At 40.5% G+C, this 27058-nt stretch overlaps 2 protein-coding genes across 2 annotated transcripts in view; both read left to right on the plus strand.

Annotated features, from left to right (window-relative positions):
• Window positions 1-10936, plus strand: part of LOC124116448 (sulfotransferase 1C2-like) — a 56031-nt gene extending 45095 nt beyond the window's left edge. The window contains exons 5-6 of the mRNA XM_048401086.1: window positions 9327-9513; window positions 10182-10936. Coding sequence (XP_048257043.1) covers window positions 9327-9513; window positions 10182-10291 — 297 coding nt within the window. The 3' untranslated portion in view covers window positions 10292-10936. The remainder of the gene's footprint in view (window positions 1-9326; window positions 9514-10181) is intronic.
• An 8988-nt stretch (window positions 10937-19924) lies between these two features.
• On the plus strand, window positions 19925-26044 carry LOC124128668 (sulfotransferase 1B1-like). The gene is made up of 6 exons (XM_046492100.2): window positions 19925-20043; window positions 21353-21549; window positions 21730-22053; window positions 22658-22761; window positions 23638-23821; window positions 24272-26044. The coding sequence occupies exons 1-6, from the start codon at window positions 20003-20005 to the stop codon at window positions 24385-24387; spliced, it is 966 nt and encodes a 321-aa protein (XP_046348056.1). The 5' UTR covers window positions 19925-20002; the 3' UTR covers window positions 24388-26044.
• Window positions 26045-27058: the final 1014 nt, after the last annotated feature.

Below are 27058 nucleotides of genomic sequence, written 5' to 3' on the forward strand. Positions count from 1 at the left end.
GTTGAAACTGCAAATCAGCCAATTTATACTCAAGTAGTGCCAACGTACACACTTCGCTATTGATGACGATGCCAATGAACACAATACTCTGGGTATGTGTTTGGCCGTCCGGCACTTTGTTCCAATCGATCAAACAGAATCCCATTTCTCTGATAACCTTCACTAATTGTACGAGAGCTTGTACACACTGGTCAAGAGTGCCATATATCACCAGAAAATCATCAACAAAAGCAAACACATAAATTCCATAGCATGTCTTCATGACGCACGGCCGCACTAAGTGTCCGAAAAATGTATGGAAGCTTGCTATTATACACATAAATGACGTCCTGGTTACAATGGAAACGCCAACACCCACCAGTCAAAATAAAATTACTAGGATGTAGCTTTACTGAACGAAGAGGGCTTTTCAAATCTAACTTTGCCAAATAACTTCAGGGTTTTATAATTTTTAACGCATGTCATAGATCCATTGGCTCACACGCACAATTAGTCATGCAGCCGTTCATGCCATAAAGGCAAGCTGCGATCATTCATTATACGATCATTCATTATTTATTCTCTGTGAGCAGAGAAACTATCAGACTAACTAATGTCGTTTTGGATCAGTCACTATATGATGTTCTAAATTTTAATTCTTTCTTGATCTGCCTCTCTGTTAAGTCCCTAGCCTGATCAAAAAGCTGATCTGTGAATCACTAAAGAAACCGATTTCACCATTGTGTTCTCAAAATCAGCCAATTTACACCCACATTTTACTCTTTGTAGGCCTCCATCGTGTAGGTGACGGCTCCACGCCTCAATGTTTACTGCATTGTGAAGGTGTGGTCCCGTGTTTCGTTTACTCGCGTCTTGTTTCGTTTCAGGATGAGGGTAATGCATGTCATTTCCATTTTGTCCGAATTGACCAATCCGAGAGTTTTGACCTGGACCAGTGTGTCCCGGCTTTTGACAGACAACACACGAGAGTAAGTCTACTGTTGTCTCTGTAACACGAGCCGGTATTGTAGCTTCTGCAGATGACATTCATACCTGAACAGACATCGGGACTTGTTGGAACCGACGTTTGACGCTCAATTGAGTTTCCATTTGACGGAGTAACCGGCAGTTAATCTTTGGTGTCAACCGACAATCTCTGATCTCTTGTGAAGGCTTCCCACAGCAAAATTCATCTTCGGCGAGTCGAGAACGGTACTCGTGATCATTAAGAAGCACCGATTTCATTCCTGGAAATCATCCCTACAAAGATAGGAATGCTTGCATACGTCCACATTGCTCTAGCCGACTTTCTCGAAGATTCCTCACTGTGTGAAGACTCCGTCCATACAAAGTCCGAAATCCTCCGATATTTTGTAGCTTCTGACCTAGATCTATGGGTGTAGGTGAACCCTGACCTCTCTCTGCGGGTTCAATATGGCCGCCATCTTGTTGACCGCCATCTTGTTGACCGCCATTCCGTGCTGGCTGACCTTGAACACTCTGAACCGTCTGTACCTCTTTTAGGCCCTGTTCTAACTTAGGGACCACTTCTCATATCGATAGTGAAGCTCTTCAATTCCAGCCAGGAAGAAAGTTTCTGAAGCCACCCTGAAAAACCCATTCACGGTAGCTTTGAGGTCATTATTATCGTCATAGTGCTTTCCACGAAGCCGTTCTTTCAGTTCAGGAAAAAGGTGGAAATCACTTGGTGCCAGGTCTGGCGTGTATGTAGGGTGAGAAAGCTCTTCAAACCCACATTGTCGCACAGAAACTTTTGCAAGTCGAGAGGTGTGAGAAGAGGCATTGTCATGATATAGTAGAACTCCAGCAGTCAGCATTCCTCACCGCTTTTCTTTTTATAGAATCTTTCAGGCGATGAAGGAAATCAGCATAGTAGGCACCGGTAATCGTCTTTTGACTTTAGACCCATGTAGCAAAACCAATCACTAATCTCTTTTTTAAATTTTACGAAATCCTCCTCAATTATCTCTAAATTTTCTCTGGCAATGTCAGTTATTTTTTCCTTAAGATCAGAATTTAGAAACTTTGGCACCCAACGAGCAGATATCTTATTCATCTGTGAATGTTCATGCATAATAGTTTCAATGGATCCATGGCTTAGACCTATGTCTTCTTCAAGTTCAGCAATGGTAATACATCTATCTGACAGTATAAATTTGTCTATCTCCTTGATTGAATCTTCATTGATGAAAGTTGAGGTTAATCGTTCGGTCACCGGAGGGGAACATTCCGTGTATTGACCGATTCCCGGCAGATGACCTTTCGGCCATCCTCCAGTGACCGTACCACACCTGCGCACTGCAAAATATCTCCGATTCCCTCACGGTCTGGCAGGTGTCGGAGGGTCACTGGTGGCTGCCGGAAGATGTGTCGCAGATCTATTACCGATGGGGGTGTGGACCACAGGGCGCCGCAAGAAAATAACTCGGAGTTATTTTCTTCCGATGTGTCCACCGGGGTTTTCCCGATGTCAAAAACATAGCCACTGCTCACAGATGATCGTCCGGCGCCCCGTCAGGTATCTCTCAATTTTGCTGATTTTCGGCCTTTTGGGGCATCGTAAACTAATCTTTCCCGGTATCGGTGGATATGTGACTCCGGCATAGAGCAACAACAACACTTGCCGCTCTTAAAACAAGAACTGTTGTTAGACCTGCTATCTGTCGTAGATCTCCTTAAGCCATGAGATGCACTAGCGAAGCCCAAACTAAATATTTCTGAAAGATGGTCAGTTTCGAACGTATCTAAACAGGGCAGCCCAAAATATCCTACTCAATAGAAGGGCAAATCAGCCGAAATTGCTCAGGCAGAATGTTACTGCCAAACCCATTCGACAGAGTGTGCCGATAGCCGTTCTGCTGCTGTCGAACCTATTCGACAGAGTGTGCCACAAGCCGTTCTGCTGCTGTCGAATCCATTCGACAGAGTGTGCCGCTAGCCGTTCTGCTGCTGTCGAATCCATTCGACAGAGTGTGCCGCTAGCCGTTCTGCTGCTGTCGAATCCATTCGAGAGACGAATAGCAGAATGACACCCGTAAAGAAATCTCTCAAGAAGTGTTCAGATATTATGTATGATATATATAAATACGCAGCTTTGTAAAAATTTCAAAATGTTAAGTAGTTTTTTAACCTCAAGTAAACAATACAGCAAGTTGAAAAGGTATGGGTCCAATATCTAGGCACATGACCCCCCGTAACGACCATTGTGGATTTAAGGCATGCGGTTCGATATTTTCTTTATACTGTTGTCATGTTTTCACTTGATCACAATTATTTGTTCGTTGATGAAAGGATACGCAAGTTCTTAATTTCTAAATATTAGCAAATTTCTATTTCATAAATTACATGTATAAACAAAAACATGCTATATCCCTACATCGTCAATTGGATTAAACGGACAGAATTATGACAACGGCGGTAAACTCAACATGCATCGTGATCCCGTAATATTATTACAATCCTTTCGTTGTCTCTAACTAAATTTTCTAAAAACATTTACTTAGATGATTATTTTGGGAAAATTAATGTTATATTTATTGAGTTTGTAAATGATTTTAAATTTGTAATTTTAGATTTACTCATTGCGCGGCTGTTTGCTCATAGAAAATATACGAATTGTAACTGAGTTAAATTCAAGATATCAGTGTTGTTAATATAAACCTCTTCTGACTCATAAAAAAATAATATTATTCAGTGATTTTGTCTCTGTTTGTTGTAGGGCCAGTCCACTTCGGGATGAAGGAAAAAGGCAGGAGATTAGGGACCCACTGCACTATTAACTTTGTTATCGCTGTTTTAGACTGTAGTGATTTGGGCATGTAGTTACTCTGGGAGCATACCGTTATCTGCATTGTCTAGTCACGTGCCTTATGTAATAGCGAAGTAACGCCAGGCTAGGGCAAAAAACAAGGGTATGTGCAAAGTCACGCGCTGAAGGAAGTTGTGTAAACAAGGTAGTCATTTTTCGAGCGTACTGATACACATGGAAAGTCAACAGTAAGTATATGTACTCAAATAAGCTTCAGCGTTAATGCAGTGATTTTGATAAGTTAAAATCACGGGATAAATGTGTTGAAGAGATGGTCGGATGACGACGCCCCTAAATACTGATAGCAGGCATTCGGCTCCTCTCGGTATAATCCGTCAAATACAAGATAAGTACGGGATTTGGGTGCGCAGAAGGAGCACATGTTCGTGAAGCTAGGCAAAGGGAGGTAATCATTACATTAACACTCGCTCACTATGGCCGCTGATAGATCTCCTCATGGCCAAGTACGCCATCACTCGAATTATCACCACAACGACTCTTTCATTACTGTAAGATGTTGGAAAACAGTGATCGGTCAACCTTCTCCTGGCAATATGAGTTCATAAGGATAATCGTGTGTATTGCGTAAAACTCGATATGTTTTGAAATTGATTGATTGATTGTTTGTTGTTTAACGCCGCACTCAGCAATATTCCAGCTATATGACGGCGGTCTGTAAATAATCGAGTCTGGCCAGACAATCCAGTGATTGACATCATGAAAATGGATCCACGCAATTGGGATACGATGACATGCATCAACCAAGTCAGCGAGCCTGACCACCCGATCCCATTAGTCACCTCTTACGACAAGCATAGTCGCCTTTTACGGCAAGCATGGGTTGCTGAAGACCTGTTCTACCCCGGATCTTCACCGTTCTTTAAATAAGGGACTGGTCACTTATTATAGAGGTGTGTTTGTGTGGTGAGGATGGTCAAAGGAATGTATTAGATTTTCTCCCATTTTTTTGTAACATTTTCTCATGTCCCTTCCCCCCAATACAAATGTACATGCAATATTTATCAATAACCACACTCCATCCACCTCCTACCCTATAATAAATGACCATTCAATAAATAATGTTCAAATGCATAACAGTTTCTTTAAAAAAAAGGAACTGTGTAATTTGTTAATCAATCCTCCCACCTCCTTACAGTTGCGATAAAAGTTGGCGACCCCTACCCCTTAACCTCTCCTCAATAATATATATACATATTGTATATTATATATATTGCACAGAACACTGATCGATGGGGAGACGAGTATTCTTGCATGTTCCGGAAAAAGAAGCGATGTCATTTCAAAGGTCTATTTATTAGTCCTGGTGTTATATAATGGACACACATTACACTGTTTTGAAAAACAAACTTATTAGAGTTGGTAGCCCTGACACTCAGTTGTCCATGGCGCCGCAATTAATTGTCCGTGATTTAATAAAACCGTGATATAACTCATGGCGTGTTCAAAGTCACTCAACCACTCATTCTTCATAGAACTCCCGAGATTCTGGACAACCGGAATGAAAATGGTCATGGGTGGTCCTTCTACAAACATGACGGCATCCTCCGGGTAGTTCTCACCAGCCCTGAGGATGATATGGAAATGATCCGAAAAGTTCAGAAGCTCGAACTGAGGGACGATGACGTCATGATAGCGGCATATCCCAAATGTGGTAAGAACTCGAGATAGAAGATTTACTCAATAAATGATTTCAGAATGAATAGTGAGTGAGTGAATATAGTTTTACGCCGCTTTAAGCAATATTCCAGTAATATCACGTCAAGAGACACCGGAAAATGAGGTTCACACATTGTACCTATAATAGGAATGGAACCCGGGTGTTTGGCGTGACGAGCAAAAGCTTTAACCACAAGGCTGCCTCGCCGCCCCCGTAATGAAAAATGTGATTTCTAGCGTGTGAGTAAATGTTGTTGAATCCGCATTAAGCAAGTGGTTCAGTATGGGGCAAACCACCTAAACCACCAAAAACCCCTAGAATATCTCCCGTCAAGCTGACGAACATGGTCACCCATCCACCTACTCTCCGCAACCAACGTTGCTTAATCTCACCTGATTTATGACCTCAGTTCAAAGGGCCACGTGTCACCACATCATGCTGGCTGACACAGAAATACCTTTCAAAGAGGCGCTAAACCCAACTCACTCGCACAATGCTGTGTATTATCCTTATCCGTATCCCTCCAGGTACCCATTGGTTGTGGGAAATCGTCAATATGATCAGGGCCGGTAACTCTGAGTACAACAAGAAGGCGAAGGGGTTCGCCATGTTGGAGCTGCCGAAGTCCGAGCGGGCTGATGAGCTGCCCTCCCCGCGGGTTCTAAATTCACATCTTTATTTCCGTCATCAGCCGGAGAAAATGGCGGAGAAGCGAATTAAAACAATCTTCATCATGCGAAAGATGTCAGCGTATCGCTATACAACCATGTCAAGGGATCAAAAAAGTTTACAACGTTTGTTAGAACGTATTCAGAATTTCTGGATCTGTTTCTGGAAGGAAAAGGTAAGTGATACGTAGATGCTATCACGTACGATCAAGCCTCATGATAATAAGAAAGGCTGATAGTTTAATATGGGTATTACAATACATGTATCTGCTTATAATAATCTAACTTTATTCATATCATGTGTAAAGAGTCAACAACTGATATATTGCGTTTACTTTAGCAATTAAGCCCAATACAGTTCACCGTTGTCTTGTCGCCAAGACAAGCCAATTCGCCGTACTGAGTTGGGGTCCTTGGGTACGCCAGAAATATATGATCGTGGGTTCGAGTCCCGGTTGACCCGATGATGTTTCCCGGTTTGTCAGAACCATACCCGTGCTCGTGGGTTTCACCAAGACGGCAAATGTGTTAGACTTGCATCTCCTTGGGCTTTCCTCCCAAACTTAGGTGACACGTTATAACTGGAATGCTGTTCAAAACCCAACTCACTCACTCACTCCCTCACTCACCCACACTGTTCACGCCAAGACTTTCATTGTCGGTTCACGGTCCTGCATACCCCCATGTTCACAGGGGGCACGGATGGCCCAGTCGTCTAAGGCGCCGCGATTCGCTGTGCAGAGTTGCGTCCCTTGGGCACGCCAGAAACCTATGATTGTGGGTTCGAATCCCGGTTCGCCCCAATTATGTTTCTAGGTTTGTCAGCACCATACCCGTGCTCGTGGGTTTCACCGAAGTGGTAAACGTCTGAGACCCGCACCACTTCGGGCTTTCCTCCCACATTAAGTTTACACTCCATGGTGTAACTGGAATCCTGTTAAAAGCGGCATTATACCCAAGTCACTCACTCACACACACATGTTCACTACATATTTCAGTAATGAAAACCGCCACAACGTAGGTAAGAGGGAGGTAACTGTAACCTGACAGATGTTTAAACTTTTTTTTACTTTTGAGCACATATGGTTACACATGTTGTTAGCCTATCGTTTACCCTCTAAAAAATATATAATTTTGATAGACACAAACAAATCCATTAAAATTAATGTTTAACCCCAGTGAGATAGAAAACTCAGAAACTAGTTACACCTGCATGTGGGCTCCATGTGCAGGGAACAATTATAATTTTTGGGGTAACCATCAGATAAAGGTACAAATGACAGGAATAGCTATAGACATTGGTCTTCTTTCCAAGCTCTGTCCTTTCTCCATGGAGTCAGAACCTGTGGAAAATCTAGACTTGCGTCACTCAGGGCTATAGCAGTACAGTAAGTGCTGGATGGAAGAGAAGCTAGCTTAAGTCACGCCCCGGAAAACTGGTGCACAATGGGTGCATCAATGCAGTGTATCAAAGTCAAGTCAAAGATATTTATTGCATGCAAGGCCTCCGGCCCATATACAAGAGAGTTACAAATAAGTAGTTGTACATATTTGTACTCATGATTTGTACAAATGGGAAATTGCATTTTTAACATATATAGCCAGTATTAATTTGACAACATCATCTTTTGAGGAAAGAAGAGAAATTATAGCAGGTACAGGATAATTTGACAGCGTTCTGGTATAAACATGTTTCTTAGATCACAATAATTAGGACATTCAAAAGTAAAACGAATTTCATCTTCTATAGCTGAATGACATAATGGGCACAACCTATCTATCATAGCGGATTGCTAAAGTGTAATTTTTCTGAGAGAAGGTGGTTTGAGTTGTTATTGTCTAGGTCGATCAACGACATTATAAGGTACACAGATATGATCTCGAAAACCTACCCAATGGTTTGAAAAAACCGTAAAGCAAATAATGAAAACGGAACGCCATTACGACCACATAGACTGAATGAGCTCTATCAGATCCAGACTCTACGTTTCGACTTTCATTTTTTCTCCACTGGAGAAACTGTATCATTGATGCCTTTTTCTTTCGGTTGTATGGCAATGGTTCTACTGTAATTAATTCATAGCTGATATAACGTGTTCATGTCAATTCTATTTAAAGGTGCCCTTACGAGCAGCCTGAATATGCATGTGAACGCTTTGACGTGCCGCTGCTTAAACGTGGGTTTAAAACGTCTGACATGGTGCGCTGTCAGAATGTGGTTATGAACGCGCTGTGCCTAAATGTGGGTTTAAACTCTCTGACCTGCTGCGCTGTCTGAATGTGGGTTTAAACTCTCTGACCTGCTGCTACCTGAATGTGGGTTTAAACTCTCTGACCTGCTGCTACCTGAATGTGGGTTAAACTCTCTGACCTGCTGCTACCTGAATGTGGGTTTAAACTCTCTGACCTGCTGCTCCCTGAATGTGGGTTTAAACTCTCTGACCTGCTGCTTCCCGAATGTGGGTTTAAACGCTCTGACATGCTGCGCTGTCTGAATGTTGGTATAAACTCTCTGACCTGCTGTTCCCTGAATGTGGGTTTAAACGCTCAGACGTGCTGTGCCTCATTTGACGTACTGACGTGCTGCTTAGATATGGGTTTAAACGCTCCGACGTGCTGCTCCCTGGGTGTGGATTTAGATTCACTGACATGCTGCAGCCTGAAATTTGTTTTTCTATTCTCTTACATGCTGAGTGGGGATTTTCACGCCCAGTATTGCTCTGTTTTATCGCTACTTCAGTAGGCGCTGGCCTTCCTGTAGACATATGCTTACATATAAATATAATTATTTTTTTTTATGTTTATGGTGTTTCATTTAATTACTTCCAATGTTTCAGTTCCCGGTGGTGGTTATGTCGACTATCTGAAGGATTGGCAGCAGGTTAAACAGGACAACCCGGACTTGCCTTTCTTAACATTGTTTTATGAAAACCTGAAAGAGGTTTGTATTTCTTTGTAGTTTAAGGTTTTTGGGGAGGGGTTGCCTCTGCTGCCCCTTTCTGGACCTGCTTTTGGATAGAACAAGAAGGATGCTGCGTCGTAGTAATGATTCTACATTTCTGCATGTTTGTAATGTGGACGATTTCACCTGAAATGGTACCGCATATTTTAACGGTAGGGGCTAGCCACGACATTTGGCAGGCGGGAATAACGCTGGTGGTTTTGATTTTAGGATCCTGTTAAAAACATCAAAGCTGTTGCCGACTTCATCGGCCAGTCAGTCACTGATGAACTCTGTCAGGAAATAGCAGAGGCGTGCAGCTTTAAGAAGATGAAGGTTGCAGACACGGAGGTGAAGGAGGATTATGCTGAACGGTCCGAAACCTGGAAGGAAGGCCACACAGGAATGTTCCGTAAAGGTGAACCGTAATTCATATGAAGACCCAAGTTAGAGTAGGCCCCAAGTATTATATTGCTTGTTGTGGGGACACACGCGGGTTAAAGGAGGCTCAAAGTATTATATTGCTTGTTGTGGGGACACACACAGGTTAGAGTAGGTCCCAAGTATTATATTGATTGTTGTAAGGACACACACGGGTTAGAATAGGTCCCAAGTATTATATTGCTTGTTACGAGGACACACACACACACAAATGCTACAATACGTCTCAAATTGTGTAATGACTCGGATCTATGCAGTTGGGATACGATGACATGCTTTAACCAAGTCACCGAGTCTGACCATCCGATCTCACTATGGGCCTCTTTTGACAAGCATTTTCACGTATATACCTTTGTATGACTCACTTGCTAATGTCTTACTATTTAAGAATTGTATCATGTATTGCGTACTTAAAGACGTATTTATTCATAACTTAACTGAAGAACTTACTCAGGTTTAACTTACTTGTGGAAATAATCATGTACTTATACTTTTAGGACTTATGCATGTACTCCTAACTTTAGGACTTATTCATGTATTACTTACTTAATTGACTCACTCTTGTATTACGTACTTCATATTTTACTCATGAACTACTGTCCTAAGGACTTGCGGACTTACAGCCATGTACTGTTGTTGTTCCAGGTGAAGTCGGGGATTGGAAGAACTGGATAACAGTTGCTCAAAATGAAAGATTTGATGACGTCATAGACCGAACGTTTAAGGGTACAGGCATTGCATTCACGTATGAATAGCTAACCGATTTTTAAAGTTGTGACCAAAACGGTCGGCAATACGTCTTTCATCCATTGTAATAAGTTGTATGTAATAGAACTATGTCCCTTGTTCATGTGTATATGTTATCGAGGAAACTAAATGCCAAATATCAGTATTAATGAAGAACATATCTATGGATACTAATCTCCATGGTGTGTGTCCATGTCAATCAACAGTTATAACTGATGAGATATGTAGTGCTGACAAAGAAATCGAAGCGTTGCGGAAACAACAAATCCTATTATGAAATTGATGTGTACGTATGTGTGAGTGAATTGTGTTTTACGCCGTAATGAAAAGTATTAAGTTGTATCACTGAGTGTCAAATTATTGAGAAAAGCTCAAATGACGCGACAATTTGTTGAAACTCTCGGGTATAGGCATAGTACCGACAAAGCAAGGAACATAATCACAACAAATCTAGGATTCGAACCCACGATACTGTTACTACTAAACTCTGAACAGCGAAATGCGGCGCCTGTGGTGAATGGGCGACCAATATCCCTAGACAGACCACGACTGAACAATGGAGCATTACACTGGGTGTATCTAGAATTGCCTATTCCTTATATTGCTACTGTTGATCATATGTACGCGAGAAATAAAATATATTATTTATTGTTTTACACGTCTTTTCTTGCAGGGTGATATGGTTACGGTGTGAGTGAGTTTGGTTTTACGCCGCTTTAAAAGCTTTTTCAGTTATATGATCATGACACTGTGGAAGCTTGATGGTGGAGGAAAGCATGAACTGATGCAAGTCTTAGACGTTAACAACACCAGTGAAACACACCAGCAGAGTAAGGTGCTGACAAACCCAGAAACATTTTGGGCGATCAAAGGTACTGCCGCGCCTAAGGGACGCAACTCTTACAACCTCCACTGGACCACCCGTGACTCCCTTTGACGTTTGAACTTCATCTGCTACTAATACAATAAGCCAAATGCTTTAACGCAATATTACACTATGCTTGTCGTAAGAGTCGACTAACGAGATCGGATGGTCAGGCTCGCTCACTTGGTTGATGCATGTCATCGTCTGGTCCAGACTCGATTATTTACAGACCGCCGTCATATAGCTTGAATATTGCTGAGAACGTCTTTAAATAACAAACAAACAAAACATTGAGATCAATCAAATCGACGATGGCATACATGTACCTCTAAGGAAACTATTAAATAAGTTGACATCCATCGATCATGACGAAGGAAATCTTGAGTTACGAAGACTGTGATGTTGTGAGATTGGTTTTATTTCGTCATGCTATAAAATAAAGTAAAGCACCCACATTATTTCCATAATCATAAGACATCTCTGCTTAACGCAGAGTCCAGTGTACAAGTCCGACTGTATCATGTGCAAGTGTTTGTGAATTACTATCAAATAGTGATGATACCAGGTGTTTTGCGAAATTGTGAGTGTAACCTGCCCCACTGCAGAGTGTGTCAACTTAATCCGAACGTACATTTACTTCCAAGTGGAAATGGACGAGGCCAACCAAAATGTCCTTCAGCGTAATCAAATAATACAATATTTATTTATTTTTGAGACTGTGCTTGTTATTTTCTAATCTGTAAAAGCCTTTAATGGGCATTGTATCAACGTAATTATCGGCATCGAGTAAACAATGAAGCTAAGGCGCAATTTTCCAGTCAATCGTTTCGCAATTGTACTAATGGGTTCTCAATGCTTTAGCTGATAGGTTTGTTGTAATATCTGGCATTAATTGTCCACGTTTGAAAACTTCAGTCTGTCATCCCAAGTGAAGATGTTGAGTGAGTATAATTATCAAACATGAAGTTATATATAAAAAATATAATTTTAACGCCATTTAATTTTAACCAGTCTTAACAGATTACCTTGGGTGTAAAACACAAAATTACAGCGGAAATATATGAATATGAATGGATCAGTTAAAAGTGATGATGACACCATGTGCGAAATGGATCCGTGTGTCCTGCCCTACCAGTAGTGCCCGCCACTGCACAGGTTGCACACAGAACAGTAAGCTTTGGTTGCCTGCCAACGCAACGCCCCACTCCTGCCATGCGACAACGGCATGTAACAAACCAGAAAAGTGATGGACAAGAAATGCAGTTACACGATAGCACATTTACTGATTTTGTTGAAACTAAAAACGATACGTTAATTTCATATACATGTTGAAATTCTTTTACTTAAAAGTAAAGGCGTTTGAGAAATATGCTCGTTTTGCAACACCGAGTTGGACAGTTTCAATGTCTCGGTCCGAACATTTCATTCGTAGATGACACAGCATAAATGATAAATGTTACAGTGTTTATGATGACATCATTCAACGCCTCAGTCAGTGTTCATATTTCTGTATATTAGCAGCTGTTTGCGATTGCCGCAACACAATAAAAGGGAGACTACTGTCGAAGTATTATCTCCCTTTGAACACGATGAGCACGAACCATTAGTAATTGCTTAACACAGTCCACGGTTCGTAACAACACAATACATCAAGCAAGGGTACCGGATGCGCCCGTGCAAAACACATGCAAGGGCAAGTCAATTGTTCACCTGAGAAAAAACCCGGGAACATATGGTACAAGTCAAAATAGGAATTCCATCAAAAACTATTTTGGTCACTGATGCGTCATATTTGGAATTTTACCTTGAATTTGGACATTACTCGATTTTGATTTGTCAATCAGAGGTGTCAGTTCACAATAAACCCCCTCTGGTTGAAACAGTCGATTGGACGGCGGCACCATCACGGAAGCTCATATTCTTCTACAAAATGCAAAGTGGCGGTTACTACAATATTCAAAGGAAGCGTGGCAATACATTTCGTGCAGAAAGCACGAATGAAATCTACAAAGAGAATGTAGGAGAGCTTGCAATGTGGCGCTTTATTACAGTGTATATACGACTGTGACGTCATATCTTTTGCGTCACAATGAGCGATATGACATCATAATATGGACGTGCGGCATGGAAGGAAACCTTTGCAAGGCTTACCTATTTTTCTGTAGGGGTGCCCACCTGATGTTAGCTTACGAAGTTGCCGAGCTACATGCTTTAGGTGCCTGTTCTACGTTCGAGTGAAGTATTACGGTGTAAACAACCACTTAAGCACATAGAACTCCATATTTCTTTAAAGGCTGTTGTCGGTGGTTCCGTAAATTCCGATCGACAACGCACTCAAAACATTCAACCCATATCGCTTCAAACAATACCTTTGTCAACACCAAAGAGTTCACGTTTTATTTATTCATGGTCGAATGGATACAAACACACCATGTTTTCAATACAGAGCTGGGCTACCTGCAGATTTAACCACGCCAAATTTAACATTTCAAACATCCCGCTGCGTTCGGATCAAAATTCAATTTCGCTCAACATTGAAAAAACAGTATGTTTATCTGCTAAATGTGAGCCACATGTCTATCATAAAACGTTTTAAAAGCTTTACTAAGGACTTGAATGCTGAAATCCTGATAAAACAGTCGTTTGACGCTCTTTGAAACCTTGGTAGGGCGGTAATGATTCATGGTACCTCAGAAATGAAGACAGACACCAAAGGCTGAAGCTGCTGGAGCATTGCACGACATAAAGAGAAAATTGACGTTTGAAAAGTTGAAGTCATCTGTCTTGTAATACAGTCCTGTGGATAGATTCGTTATGCATAGCTCTAAATTTGGGTAAATCAGTGGTAGGACATTGCCGACCTGACCACGAGTAAACGATATCAGATCATTTTCATATCTGAAGCTTCAGTTAAAGTTCTTGGCCATTTTCTTTCTCATTTTTCCTTTGCCAATGTAAGCTGAAAGAAATAGATCAGCAGGGAGGGGAGCACAATTGGTTTGCTTGGTGATGCAATATTTTGCCTAAAGGTCCTATTCCAAAATTTCGCTCAGATGTTGTCTATGAGAAACCCCAGCATTTTACGTATTGTTTTCTCAGTAAATTTCAGATGACATTTGCCTTCATTTTGTCCTTAACCTTTGACGAAAGTGATATGTAACTATATCCATGGTCACTAGGTAAAGTGACACATAACCCATGGATCAAGAGAGTGGAAATGGTATTTGGTGGTGCATTTTCTGAACCCAGCAATATAAAAATATAAATCTCTTTCTGTATGGATTTTTTTTTAGATTTGGAATCAGATTTAAGAGTCAAATCAAAATTTGATGGCACTGAAACGTGGTTTAAAATGGCATATTTCTTCCTCAGGTATCATACTGGCCTTTTATGTGAAATTATTCGAGATGTCACTCATACTAAGATCTTTGTTTAAACAATTATTGTAGTGACAAAGCCTAAGATAAAAGTATCTTTTTATTCTGCATGAGATCGCATGGGAAGTTTGGGACAGGATCGATCCGTAGTGTCGCATTGTTGCATAAAGAGCTGAATAATTAGAACCGTTTGGTAAGAATGAGTAACATTGCATGAAAAGTTGTCATTTAAATATCTCGGTATTTTTTGTCAAAGTTTCTAAAATTTAACATTTCCTTGTCCGGAAAAATGAATTTTGATGATAATAAAACAAAGCAGATGACAATAAAATCGATCGCCTAAACGCATCACGGCAACGGCCATGGTAACCCGATGCATGTGAGTTCCGTGCAAATTGAAATGCACATGCGTTCCCTCATTTCTTGCCCTATAAAAATCCACCCTGATCGGATAACATTCATTCGTTATTGAATTGTTACCACATGCCAAGATTGACAAGAAATCAACGACACCAAGCCTTTGGACGATTGCAAGCTGGACAAACCACCCGGCAAGTAGCCAATGCATTTCAAGTCCACGTAAGGACCATACACAGGCTCCAGCAACGGTACCAGACCACCAACACAACAGATGACCGATCACGTTGTGGAAGACCAAGGGTCACCACCCGACGTCAGGATCGTCAGATTGTGCGACAGCATCTTCAAGATCGCTTTGTTACTGCTGCGGAAACTGCTCGACAGACCATGGGGACACACCAGCGACACATTAATGCGGACACCGTGCGTCGACAATTGACGAGCAAACACCTCCACTGTCACAGGCCACACCGAGGACCCATTCTGACACCACGTCATCGACGGGACCGTCTTCAGTGGGCAACACAGTACTAGCATTGGCGCCATCAGCAGTGGAGAAGAGTCCTCTTCTCAGACGAGAGCCGTTACTGCCAAGTTTCATCTTTTTCACAAAGTGTCTCAAAGTATATTTTCAGTATTTGGACAAATACGGTTTCTCATATCTATCCATGGTGACGTTTCTTTTCGGCTCAGTATATAAGGTGACTGTTTCACACAAGTCCCCAGAACCCCAAGTCACAGAGCAAGACCAACGATCCAATTCATAAACACGGACGAGAAGCATCACAGGGCTTGGGATTATTGTAACCAGGTCCCCACCTGTCCTCAGTGAAATTTGTTTTCAAAAGAACAAACACAAAGACAAAACAAGGATGTTTGTGAAAATCAGCATGTGTATATGGTTTCAGTGCGGTCACTGTGTGTTATCTATTACATTACACGGCCTTGTTAAATTTTGCGGTCACTGTGTGTTATCTATTACATTACAGTGCCTAGCTAAAATTTGAAAATTGGATACGCTACAAACATCTTGTATTCAAGTTTACAAATTCAGAAATACGGAAGATTGGTCCCTCAAACGACTGCTGGATTTATACAATGCCTTGACTGGATGCATATATTCCGTACTTATTCCCGCATATCGTCGGATATTTCAGTCCTTAAATGCCCGAAGTGTGCTTTTCTTGCCATGCATACGGTAGTACTATCTCGTTTGCGAAAGTCAACACAGTTATTGTAAACGTGACCTCCTCACTGCACCTGAATATGTCAGGCTGACACACGGATTGCATGACACTAAGCAAGCAACGCGCCAACGTATCACCGAAAGATAGGTCACCGACATAGAAATGTATGATTCGATAACCCGCGCTTGATAATGCCTTTGCTTCAGAAGACAAACATCTACTATGACGTTTGACTGTGCATATATACTGTACCCGATAGTTTATCTGTGTGTGGACTTGGACAACCCTTTGGCCAAAAAAGAAACCGACTCAAGTATATCAGACAAAGACCTCGAGTTCTAGTTCAGACAGACAGACAGACAGACAGGCAGACAGACAGACGGACGGATGGATGGACGGATGGACGGATGGATGGACGGATGGACGGACGGACAGGTTTATTCAGTATTATGGCCATATGGCCTAAAGTACAATTGATTTTAACTCATTATATGATGTCACGTGGATATACAGAAACTTCATCTTCTTGAATATGATATTGAAATCATGCTTTATATAAGTAGCCACTGAACGGATTACATGTTATTTTGTGAGTTGATAACAGTTATCATTAACATTTCAGATTTATTGCAATTATTCAAGAACGAAAGATAGGAAGAGCTTATATTGGAACACTTGTTACACTTGAATAAGACATGGAATTCATCTTCAATTTCACCTCTGACACAATTAGTACAAACACTGTTACAGCATCAATATCTTTCGATGTACTACACATTTTTACGTTGCAATTAGGTAATGAGATTCTAAATTTACAAAAATGATCTTATTAATGATTTGTCTGGTAAGACAGACAAATACATTTCCTGTTACAGATGTGACTTTAGTTTACTATAATTGCTACGATAATGCGAATTTGAAACAGTTTCGTACAAGTTTTAGGCAAATATATCTTTCACTCGCTGCTTAAATATTCCCATAAACACTTGAATGTTATCGATTTCCTGTGCAATCGACACAAATGAAAGACCACATGTAAATGATTAACTTCTTACTTCAGATACCCAGTTATGTTTACCTTCATCATCCAACTGCCTCAATAATTTAAAGCATTGAAGAGAATATCTTCATTCTTCTAATCTTAGTAACTTTATCCAGTATTTAAGTGCTCTTACTTGGCTTTGCACAAACATATTACAGCGTCCAGTTTCACCAAGAATTGTTTTATTTGAGGCATGTTTACCAATATTACAAAAAAAACGTTGGAAGTATGAGGTACGTACTTTTTCGATGGCAGCATAACATTGTTCTCATATTTCCAAACTATATAGTAATATAGGTGCAATTTTACAGTACATTTTGTGCATGCTATTGAAAAGGATATATTCTTATTTTGTTTAAACAATTTATACACAGACATTTGAAATTTGCAAAAAAGGCAAACAAGACCAAATGCATAAAACATAAACAAGATTCTCAGACAAAAGTCAGTTTCTCAAAATGTCCCACAATATTTTAAACTTCTGGAAGCACCACCAACTATATTCGTATCCTCTGAATATTGATATTTGACTATATCAGTGATCACCACCTTTCGTACCAAATGCCCTGAGGATCAAAGAATTATGCTGTTTTTTGTTTTTTTGTTAAGGTCGTTGTGTTGGATAGTGATGTACAACGTTGACGTTTTATGTGCTTTGACAGTATTTGACTTCGTTCTTTTGTAAGATTACAAACATTCAGGCTAGTCCGTTGAGTTTTTGAGAACCCACATGATATTTATTTCCCTTGTTCCAGATACAGGATTGGGTATAGTAATAGAAAACGTACAACACAAAAACTAACTCACTTGGTGAACAATATCACACAATACTTTTGAGTGAACTCAAATTGCCGAATCATACCATACGGCCCTGCTTTTTTCCAAAAAGCTGCCTCATTGCTTGGCCAGATAAAGTTGCCCATTCATTATATATAGACATCAGATAACTGAGAGACCCAGAAAAGTAATCGTAATGTCACGCTGATCCTTTGGGAAACATCAACGTACATGCAGGACAATAGATCGACAACCCTACTATCAGTCAGCGACCGACATTTACACAGAAGTGACCCAGAAAACGAAAACTTTATGTCACGCTGACCTTTTGACAAACACACTAAGACCATAGATCGACAACACCAGTATCAGTCAATGACCTTAAATGTACTATGAGCGGTTAATGACATGCTACTATGAGGCTCTTTGAAATTTTCGTGGGGAAAATTTACTATTGGAAAGTTGAATTCATCCCTCTTGTCATACAGTCTTGTGAAGAGTCCTGTCACTCTGAACCTTTATGAAAAGATCCAAATATGAAACAGACGAGGCGGTCCCGCTGATCCACCTTATTACTTTTACTTTCTATCCCAGTTGGTCAAATCAGTTGAAGTGCATTGGCTATTTGATGGTTAGGGAACGATATTAGATAAACAATATACCTGAAGCTGTGGTGTGATTAATGACATACATACCTGTCACTTTTGAGCGGTTTATGACATACCTTCTGTTTTATGATTTACATGGTTCTTTTGAGTGGTTAAAAACATACATACAAAAGCATACAATGATATACTTGCCACTGTTGAGTGGTTAATGATATACTTGCCACTGTTGAGTGGTTAATGATATACTTGCCACTGTTGAGTGGTTGATGATATACTTGCCACTGTTGAGTGGTTCATGATACATTTGTCACTGTTGAGTGGTTAATGATATACTTGCCACTGTTGAGTGGTTAATGATACATTTGTCACTGTTGAGTGGTTAATGATATACTTGCCACTGTTGAGTGGTTCATAATATATTTGTCACTGTTGAGTGGTTAATGATACATATGTCACTGTTGAGTGGTTAATGATATACTTGCCACTGTTGAGTGGTTAATGATATACTTGCCACTGTTGAGTGGTTAATGATACATTTGTCACTGTTGAATGGTTAATGATATACTTGCCACTGTTAAGTGTTTAATGATACATTTGTCACTGTTGAGTGGTGAATGATCTACTTGCCACTGTTGAGTGGTTAATGATATACTTGCCACTGTTGAGTGGTTAATGATATACTTGCTACCTTTGAGTGGTTAATGATATACTTGCCACTGTTGAGTGGTTAATGATATACTTGCCACTGTTAAAGGTTTAATTATCAACATGCCACTGTTAAGTGATTAATGATGTACATGCCACTGTTAAGTGGTTAATGATATACTTGCCACTGTTAAAGGTTTAATGATACACATGCCACTGTTAAGTGGTTAATGATATACTTGCCACTGTTAAAGGTTTAATGATACACATGCAACTGCTGAGTGGTTAATATTATACATGCCACTGTTAAGTGGTAATTATATGCATATCACTGTGTGTAGTTAACTTGCGTTTGTGCGTGTTTTACGATTTAATGACACCCTGGTTCGAAGTCTATTTTGACTGCTTTTTCAAATTCATGTGACACACACATCGGCGCAGCCAAATAAATATACGAGTATCTAGAAATCATTGATTCTATTAGAGTGGGTGAGTGAGTTGGGTTTTATTCCTTCTCCCACAAAACATCAGTGATATCAAAGCGCATCAACTAAATGTGTGAGGAACACCCAACGTAATGTAGGTCTTAGACGTTTTGGATTCGAACTCATGGTCATTTCTGTAAAGAAACATTGGAATGACACATCCAGAAAAAGGAAATAAGTTGGTACACCCCTTCATTACAATCTTAATGCATATCTAATAACGCTCATGACGTTGTGCACTGTAGTCAGTTGTTGACCCAAAGTTCGTCCAATCATCGCCAAGCAGTAGCCTCAGACTGTTTATCAATAACCATGGCCCCTGATAACTTTAATCCTCATTTGGGTGACTGTAGGTAAACAGCCGAGATCCAGCATGTCGTCAAATCAAGAGGGAGATAACAATCTTCGGCACACGTAAGTTTGCTCATGAAGCCATGCTTCCAGTTTCATACATGTCACATTGTTTGCATAAAGTGGAATCTTGTGGTGAATAGCTTAAGATAATTCATTTCAATGTAATTAATCTAAATTAGACGTTTAATGTTATAACGGCAGGCACCCGTGTTATAACAAAATACAGGGGACACATGCACAAAAGCCGACGTGAATCATTTTATTCAGTATATTAACAAACCAAACTTTATCAAAAGGCATGCACTTTATGATGTAGACCATGTCTCACGTAATCTATTTATGTCGTACTTGTAATACACTACCGGGCAAAAGAAAGTATACTCTTGAAAATTGAATTTGACCATACAATTATAAACGCTACTAGGCTGAAACCAACCGCCGAAAACATGGGTGTATACTTTCTTTTTCCCGTTCCTTGAGATCAATTGGTCGATGTTTGTGTCTTGATTGAATGTCATAGTGCTCCAAAGGCTCCGTTGGTTTGCTCGGACATTTAAAGGTTGCTCGAATATATCTGATTATAGTGTCAAACCACATTCTGTTCACTCACTCTAATTAACAATGCGTAGCCAGGATTACGCTGGGACAGAAGCAAATGTCCGTGTACTTTCCGAGTCGCGGTACAGCTCTTACTTGTATCGTTATTTTAGTGTAGAAGCAACGATGACCGGTTTTTCTAAACTTCCTTGAATGCATTCATTCATCCATACTTTTCACCTATATGTGGTGGATATGCTGAACCGAATGTTGCTTGTACATTCAGGCTCGGTGTTTGGTTGATTGGCATGTGTCCCGACGGCCTGGGGCAATGCTCAGACCATCAGTTAGTGGGGTCATCCATTCCATGTCAATACATCGCGAAAGTGCAAGTCCGAATGTGTTTTATAATCGTACAACCTGGGAAAGGTTATCACGGGATATTATAAACTACCGTTACGGTCTGTACTATTGATTCTGAATGCTAGACATCGCCTAACCCTTGCTTAAATTGGAGAAACATTAGAAACAGGAGAGACTTTTCATGTTCCGTGGACGTACTGACATACAATCTCGGCCATCTTTGCGAAAATAGTTGCCAAAGCTTACTTGTCTGGAATAGAAGTCGCCATTTTAAAACTTGCACTGTAAAGCTTAAGAATGCTGCTTTCTGACTGGCTAATGCCGACTTTCTGTTGGTCATGTCACTGGAATGTCAAACTTCGCAAAACGTGATTTAATGGGATGTCTTTTTTGCATCATTTACGTTTCAGAATCAACATCATGTGTCGATGTGTAGTATTTAAGTTAACCACACTGCGATATGTTACAGGTCAGATGGTGGCCTTGAAATAGTGGATCTAACCAACTCCAAAGGTCACGGCTTCAAGTGTTATACTTACGATGGCTTGTACCTTCCTGTCCTGCCCCCACCCATGCAGGAAAGAAGTTGTACTGAAATAATGAAAGACATTAAAACAATTGAGATGACACAAGAAGATATTTTGATTTGCGCTTTTCAGAAATGTGGTGAGTAGAAGAAACTAATTATATCTTACAACAAACTCCTTTGTCCACTGCCAATACATCGTGTCATTCTTTGTTTGAGTCGACGAATTTCTAATATCTTTCAGTACCTACTCCCTTCTCTTGAGACGCATTAACCTATGGCATATGTATCGATCGCAACATGTTAAATTTGTCTTAAAGGCACCCATTGGCTGTGGGAAGTGCTGGAGATGGTTAGAAGTGGGGTCATTCAGTACAAGCAGGAAGTAAAAGAAACCCGGATGATAGAAATGATTCACAAGGAAGGAATAGAAGCAGTGCCGCCTCCACGCGTCCTCAACACGCACCTTCCTCTGCGCATGCTCCCCACGCAGATCGTGGAGAAGAAGGTCAAGTGTATCCAGGTCATGCGCAATCCTAAAGATGTCTGTGTGTCCATGTTCAACCACTACAGGGATTTGGTACAGCCTCTTGGTTACGAGGGTGACTTTGATGAGTTTCAAGACGTCTTCCTGAAAGGACACCGTAAGGATCACGTTTTCTGTATTACTGTATCATGATTGAATGTTGAACGTCAAACCGAGCAATATTCCAACTATATCACGACGACCTGAAAATAATCTGTGGAAATTCCGAATCAGAATATGTCCCCAGTATCTAATACTTGATGTAGAGTCGACTAACATGTGATTCGGATGATAATGCTCCGTGACTTGGCTTATTGTCTTTTATTGTACCCCAATGTCTAGGGCAATGCTCATGACATCGACACTGGTTTGTCTCGTCCGGGCTTGATTTTTACACTCACTTACATCCCCCGGTAGTTTGAATAGCACACATATGAGAATTAATCTATAGGAATCTATAGGAATAAATCTTCAAATTCACAAACACTTACAGACCCCAATGCAAACACATATAAATGTACCATCTATTCCCATCTCGGTGTTTTAGTCAAATACAAATTTCAGAATTGCATATATACTTTTGTATTGGGATGTAATTTAACCCTTAAATAACATATTGTGACGAACGGATATCCGACAAAGACTATCTGATTAACTAGTCCTCACGTGTCCTGTCAAATCATTAGTAAGAGGATGTTCATTCTTTATTCTCATTATTTCAGTTCCACTAGGGTCCTACTATGACTACCTCATCTCCTGGAGAAAAGAGGTGTCAAGGTCACCGGAAGTGCCTGTCTTTTATGTGGTGTACGAGGAAATGAAAACTGTAAGTGTCCAATACTGTTCCCAATGGGCCTGGAGAGGACTAGGGGGTGAGGGTGGTGGCAGTCTGCCCCGATGGCGTGGGGTGAGGGTGGTGGTTGTCTGCCCCGATGGCGTGGGGTGAGGGTGGTGGTAGTCTGCCCCGATGGCGTGGATCGCTGCTCATGCTTGCAACCCCTGATTTGTCTTGTCCAGACTGGATTAAAGATAATTCTATCGTGGTTTGGGGATTGGGGAAAGACCAAAGACATGCTGCGGTGTCAGTGTCCATACATTTGGAATAAGTGAGTGAGAGAGTATGCTTTACGCCGCTTTTAGCAATATTCCAGCAATATCACGGCGGGGGACACCGGAAATGGACTTCACGCATTGTACCAATGTCGGGAATAGAACCCGTGTCTTCGGCGTGAACCCTCATTTAGATTAAAGTCTGTAACTGTCTACATAAACCATCAAAGTGAGGTTGTAGTCGGCCACATAAATCATCAAAGTGAGGATACATTACGCAAGATCAATGCCTCCAACCATAACAATTACCCCGATCTTCATAAAAAAAGGCAAAATCCCCCAGAACAATTATAGTCGGAATCGTCAAATCGACTCTGCTTAATGCAGAGATTTCTATTGGATATGGAAAAGGTTTTGTCGCTTTATTTACATTACCACCATCACAATTACCCGGAGCGTCATCACAAAATGAACATCTGAATTCAAAATACCCTTGAACAATTCAGTGTACATGTGAATTTAGTTGGCCACCCTTTGTCAAAAGAACATCCACGGCAGTGGTCGTACGATATATTCACTGACAAAAAACATTATCTTTCATTTTCTCTCTGAAGTGTGTCATGTTCAGAATGTCTCATGACTCCTGTTCAAGGATCCTGTCAAGTGTATTAAAGACATCGCAAGATTCCTGGACCTGACAGTCACCGACCAGTTCTGTAAAGACGTCGCAGATGCCTGTTCCTTTAAGAAGATGAAGCAGGTTGACTCTGAATTGAAAGGAGATATGCCCATTAAAGTATGGAAGGAAGGGTCCAAGGGAACCATCTACAGGAAAGGTAATACTTCCTCATTGTGAGACTATTGTTTGATTGTTGTTTAACTTAGAACTCAGCGATATTCCAGCTAATCGGTACATAGAGTCTGAACAAGACAGACCGGCTGAAAGCATACCATCAGGGAATGATGGACCTCAAGTCAGCGAGCCTGACAACCCGATCATAGATTGTTGGGTACCACCTCTAACTCTGAATCTGTGTGTGTGTGTTTGTGTGTCTGTGTGTCTGTGTGTGTGTCCCTGTGTGCGTATGTGTGAGTGTGATGACGTGAGTGTGAAGGTGAGTGTATGAGTGTGTGTGTATGTGTGAGTATGTAAGTGTGTGTGTGTGTGTGTGCGTGTGTAGGTTTGAGTGTAGTTATAATAATTAAAATGATTATAATATCTGTTGTGCCCGCATCCAACTAATGTTAGTCCAGTGATGAAAGCCTTTATTCAATGCATGTTACAGGTGAGATCGGAGACTGGAAGAACTGGTTCACTGTGGCAGAGAGCGAGCGTTTTGATGAAATATGGAATGAGAAGATGAAGGGATCTGGGATCACATTTACCTATTCACCCGCGTAATGGACCTGGGAAGATATGACTTCTCAGAATGAACTCACTGCAAGCACACTTCATAAGTTACGAAAAACTGAAGTGATAATTTTTTTTCGAATTGTCCTAAGGATCGACTAATGGATATAAAGAAATAGAAATCCACAGAATATAAAACGTCAACGCCAGAGAATATCCAGTCTTGATTTTCCTCCAAAACAGATTCATTAGGCCTGAAAGGCAAAATAGCGTTGAAAATTAAATGAATGGATCCCTGAAAATCAGTGATGACACCAGGCGTTCGCGAGAGGTGTAGGCATGTCCTGCCCTACCGGTAGCATCCACCAATCTATTGTTTCTACTTGTTTTCAAGTGATTATGTATACATCTCTGTCTTTTCCCAACACCTAGGGGAGTAGGTTAGCCCTTTCCTACTACTCAGAAGAACAAAAATGATCACATCCCTACTTGGGAATCTTTGATATTCAATCAATAAAGAAAATGCTGTCCTGTATAATAATCTTTAATTGTTTGGTGAAGCAGTTAAGGAACATATCTGCAATGAATATATCAACCTTATTGTGTGCCTTAACAGTTGAAAGAGTGTACTGGATGTACGTAAATACATATTGTTTTACCATATGTTTTGTATTTTAATGCACAGTAATGTTTCCTCAAATCATATGATAGTATATACAACCTTGATCTAGTTTTGTATATACTCACCGCCCACAAACCGCGAATACCATACATGTTGGTTAATATATGAAGAAGTACTCATGCTCAAGATCTATTAGATGCACAAATGAACAAACTGTTATGTTGCGCGATCCGACGCTCATGAACGCATCACATGTGACGTCATTAATCCATGACCCGAGATGCTTCATTTGTCTCGTGCAGGACTAGCGTGTAATGTTTGGAGCATATCGTGATAGAAATAAAGAACCTCTGTGGCAACACTTGATTGCTTGTCAGTTTTGTAATTAAGTGGTACACATTGGATACATCACTTCTGAACGTAGATAATTTCTATATGTCTCTGTGGTTCGCATTCCTTTTGGCGGTGAGTATATATCGTCCATTTTGTGTGTCTTAACAATGTATTACAGATGAAAATGTGTACTATCTATATGGAAACATATGCAGGTTGTCTAACCATAGTTAAATACACAATAACTTGAGGGTCAGCTTAACGTTCTATCATTATAATATGTGATTAACTGCCAACTGAACACAATGAAATGTGTAATGTTATGTTATTGTATATGAAGAGTAAAGGTTTATTGACGTTTATAACCAACACTTCCTTGTTCCACATCCAGGTAAGGTATCATGTACCACATGATTATCAAAATAACCAACAAACATATGAATCACATAAACAGCGAGTTGTGCTCCCGTGCTTTACGTAACAAATCTTACCCACATTTTATTCCATCAGATACCTGCTGGCTTTGTATCATACATTCGCCAAGTGACAGTCCGTACTTATTCCGCATATCGTCGGTTATGTAAATGTAAAACGTCATGGCCAGATAACAACCAGTCACGATTATCCACTTAAGTGCTTGTGCTTGTTGTATCACGCAAACGATAGTACTGTCCCAGTTGCACAAATCAACACAGGGATTGTTAACCTCCCATACTGACCCTGCATGTCATATTGACACGCGGAATGTGCACAAGACGGTATACGTGCTCGGTGACAGGCAACGTTAACGTGCTCATGTGTCAGCGGTTGACAGGTCACTGACACGACTCTCTTTACACACACACACACACACACATATATATATATATATATATATATATATATATATATATATATATATATGTGTGTGTGTGTGTGTGTGTGTGTGTGTGTGTGTGTGTGTGTGCGTGCGTGCGTGCGTGTGTGTGTGTGTGTGTGTGGGTGTGGGTGTGGGTGTGTGTGTGCGTGTGTGTGTGTGCGTGTGTGTGTGTGTGTGTGTGTGTGTGTTTCGATAACCCGTGCTGATATCTTTATTCTAGAACGGTGTGAACGACATTTACTCTGCGCGTTTGCTTATTTGAGTGAGTGAAAACAAACAAGAGTAATTTGCATGAACATGACGCATTTACGTTTCGAAAATGAAATGCGGATATTTGTCACCGTGGACACTCATTTATCAACAATGTTATGTTCACAACATACTTTCCATTACCCTTAGGAAACGAACGTAAAATATTCCTTGCTGGCGTACATTTACATGTACTTGAAAGATTGATAATATTCTTCAGTTTTGAAAGACTGAGTTGAGAATAGTGGTCTTTTCATTGAAGTGAACACAACTTGCGATATTTCATTGCAGTGAACATAAGACTTGGACTGAACTATTGTCATACAAGACCTACCTTACCGCTAATTGCTTCCCTTTATCTTAAATGTCGAGCATGTACCCCAAATGTTGACTTACTTTCATTTTAGTTACACATTGACAAGGCACAAAAATGACAGATGGTCATTTATGGAGTAAATATTGCTTCTTACCGTTTGTTATTCTCTTGAAAATGTTTCGTTATAAACTGTAAATTTCTCATTTAACTTGTCAATCGACATTGTTCGTTTCGCAAAGCGCTATTTTTTGTTACTTGACCAGCGAGTAAGCTTTCGCTTCCAACAGCTGTCTCGTAGATTTCAAGAATTGGTTTGATTTAACTTGATTTTGTATATAATCAT

Source organism: Haliotis rufescens, unplaced genomic scaffold (genome assembly GCF_023055435.1).
Source record: "Haliotis rufescens isolate VD_foot unplaced genomic scaffold, xgHalRufe1.0.p SCAF_21, whole genome shotgun sequence".
Classification (NCBI taxonomy): domain Eukaryota; kingdom Metazoa; phylum Mollusca; class Gastropoda; order Lepetellida; family Haliotidae; genus Haliotis; species Haliotis rufescens.

Bases quoted from the DNA above. Each gene is read 5' to 3' on its own strand.
- LOC124128668 (XM_046492100.2), top strand. From the start codon at position 20,003: ATGTCGTCAAATCAAGAGGGAGATAACAATCTTCGGCACAC. The intron at 21,550-21,729 runs GTGAGTAGAAGA...TTTGTCTTAAAG, and splicing joins TTGCGCTTTTCAGAAATGTG to GCACCCATTGGCTGTGGGAA. The intron at 22,762-23,637 runs GTAAGTGTCCAA...CTCCTGTTCAAG, and splicing joins TGTACGAGGAAATGAAAACT to GATCCTGTCAAGTGTATTAA.